This window comes from Arachis ipaensis, chromosome B01 (genome assembly GCF_000816755.2).
Source record: "Arachis ipaensis cultivar K30076 chromosome B01, Araip1.1, whole genome shotgun sequence".
In the NCBI taxonomy this organism is placed as follows: domain Eukaryota; kingdom Viridiplantae; phylum Streptophyta; class Magnoliopsida; order Fabales; family Fabaceae; genus Arachis; species Arachis ipaensis.
In genome coordinates this window covers 110308332-110310477 of record NC_029785.2, presented here as the reverse complement: position 1 = coordinate 110310477, position 2146 = coordinate 110308332, and the positions used below count along the sequence as shown (strand labels likewise).

At 27.8% G+C, this 2146-nt stretch overlaps 1 protein-coding gene across 1 annotated transcript in view; it reads left to right on the top strand.

Annotated features, from left to right (window-relative positions):
• The window catches only part of LOC107633645 (protein NRT1/ PTR FAMILY 2.9), a gene marked incomplete at its 5' end in the record, with an annotated part of 2997 nt that continues 2338 nt past the window's right edge, over positions 1488 to 2146 (top strand). Inside the window, 2 exon segments of the mRNA XM_016337255.2 lie at positions 1488 to 1624; positions 1691 to 1908. Coding sequence (XP_016192741.1) covers positions 1488 to 1624; positions 1691 to 1908 — 355 coding nt within the window.

Sequence of the window (2146 nt, the reverse complement as noted above, 5' to 3'; positions counted from 1 at the left end):
ACTCTATTTTAGATATTGCCAAATCTTAATTTGGATATATTCATAGGCGGACAAGAGGGCAAGTGGTGGCCATAGCCCCTCTAATAAATTTCAAGCTTTCATTATAAATTAGATGGTATAAGAAAAATTAATGATAGTCTTACTATTCTAATAATTTTCTAGTAAACCTTTTATACTGCAAAACTTAAGTTTAAATCTCATTTTTTACTTTTTAAATCATTAGCTTTTTTCCACTCATAACAATATATTTTTATAGGTCAAGTCATAAAATATAAAATTATATTTTTATTATAAATTTCTATTTGATATAATATTTGTTAAACAAAATTGAGAAAATGATAAATTGATCCCTAACTTTTTGGTCCGCAGACATTTAAGTCTTTGAGGATTTAAAAATACATTTAAGTTCCTAATCTCTTTAAAATTTGGACACATCGATCTTTGAGGTTAATTTGTCCTATTTTAAAAACTTTCTCACGTGTATATCTCTATCAACTAGATTAGTACAATAGAAGTCACATTTGATTTTTTTTTATTGGGTCTGACTGACCCAAGTGAATATGAGAAATCGATATGTTTAAATTTTAAAAAGATCAAAAACTTAAATATATTTTCAAATTTTTAAAAATTTAAATGTCTGTGAATCAAAAGGTCAAAGACGTATTTATTATTTTCTCAACAAAATTTTATTAGAAATAATAAAAGAAACCAACAACACTAAATATATAATACAATAGTTAATCATACAAATTTTTAGATTTCAACTTAAATTTCTGAATCTGGCAATGGATGTATTGAGAACTTATGTTAGTAAAACATTACCCTTTGACTTTTTTTTTTAGTTAATAGAAAGAAAATTTCATTTTTAGGAAAAAGTGTAAATTTATCTAAATTATTGTAGTTAAAGGGTGAGACCCACAATGAGAAGATGAGAACATGGTGAGGCCCTCTCAAATTTTATCCTCCATGCCCCTCTTTTTTCTTCGCTGCTAAATTGACACCAAAATTTAAAGGGAAAAAATAGAATTATTTATTTTACATAATATACTAAATCGACTCATATTCTTTTTATTATTAGATAGGACGAAATCTTCAATTAGAGTCTCCCATATTCTACTTTGTGTATATAGTAATATATTGATTAATGATAAATTGTTAAATAAAGTTTAAATTTAATCTTTAACCTATTAAATTAAAAAAAAAAGTATATGATATCATTTTTTCAATCGAAAATATAACGCAAAACAAAAAATAAAATAAAATAAAATAAAACTGCGCTTCACACCTATAAATTCATAACAAGCTACCGAGAGAATAAATTAAACACTGCTAGTGTCCAAAAGAACAGAAAGAAAGAAAGGAAGGAATTACTTATAATAGCATGTAGTTTAGATCTCTCTCCATCACTTGAGAAGTTCTAATCTTTCTATCCTCATTCTTCTTTGGTTTTCTTAAGCAGCAATTCCCATATTCATGGACCTTGTTAGCAAAAAAGAAACCATGGAAGAAAAGAATGAGAGGAAAAGCCTAGAAAACAATGAGAAAAGTGTTGTTATTACAAACCAAGATGAGTCAAATAACAAGATTAAATACAGGGGATGGAAAGTAATGCCCTTCATCATTGGTAAGCAAGTCAAATAAACTTAGGTTAGCTTCTTTGTTACATTATTATTAAATCAAATTCATGCAGGAAATGAAACCTTTGAGAAGCTGGGAACAATTGGAACCTTAGCAAACCTGCTAGTGTATCTTACAACAGTGTTCAACTTGGATAGTATCACAGCTACAAACATCATCAACATCTTCAATGGTAGTGCAAGTTTATCAACCTTGCTTGGAGCTTTTCTATGTGACACATATTTTGGTCGCTTCAAGACTCTTGGATTCTGCACTGTTGCCTCCTTTCTGGTATTAATTTAATCTAATATTGTATTCATTTAAGTGTATGTAATACATACTTTAAGTATCTTACTTTGGAAATCACTTTATTCCCTAATTCAATTTAATCATTGATGGATAGTAGTTAACTCAAAAAGATCCAAATAAACCAAAGATATCATTTTACACAAAATGGAATTCAAAACCCTAATAGCAAGTTAATCACTAAAATCACATGGTGGTGGATTGCAGTACAAGTACAACTAAA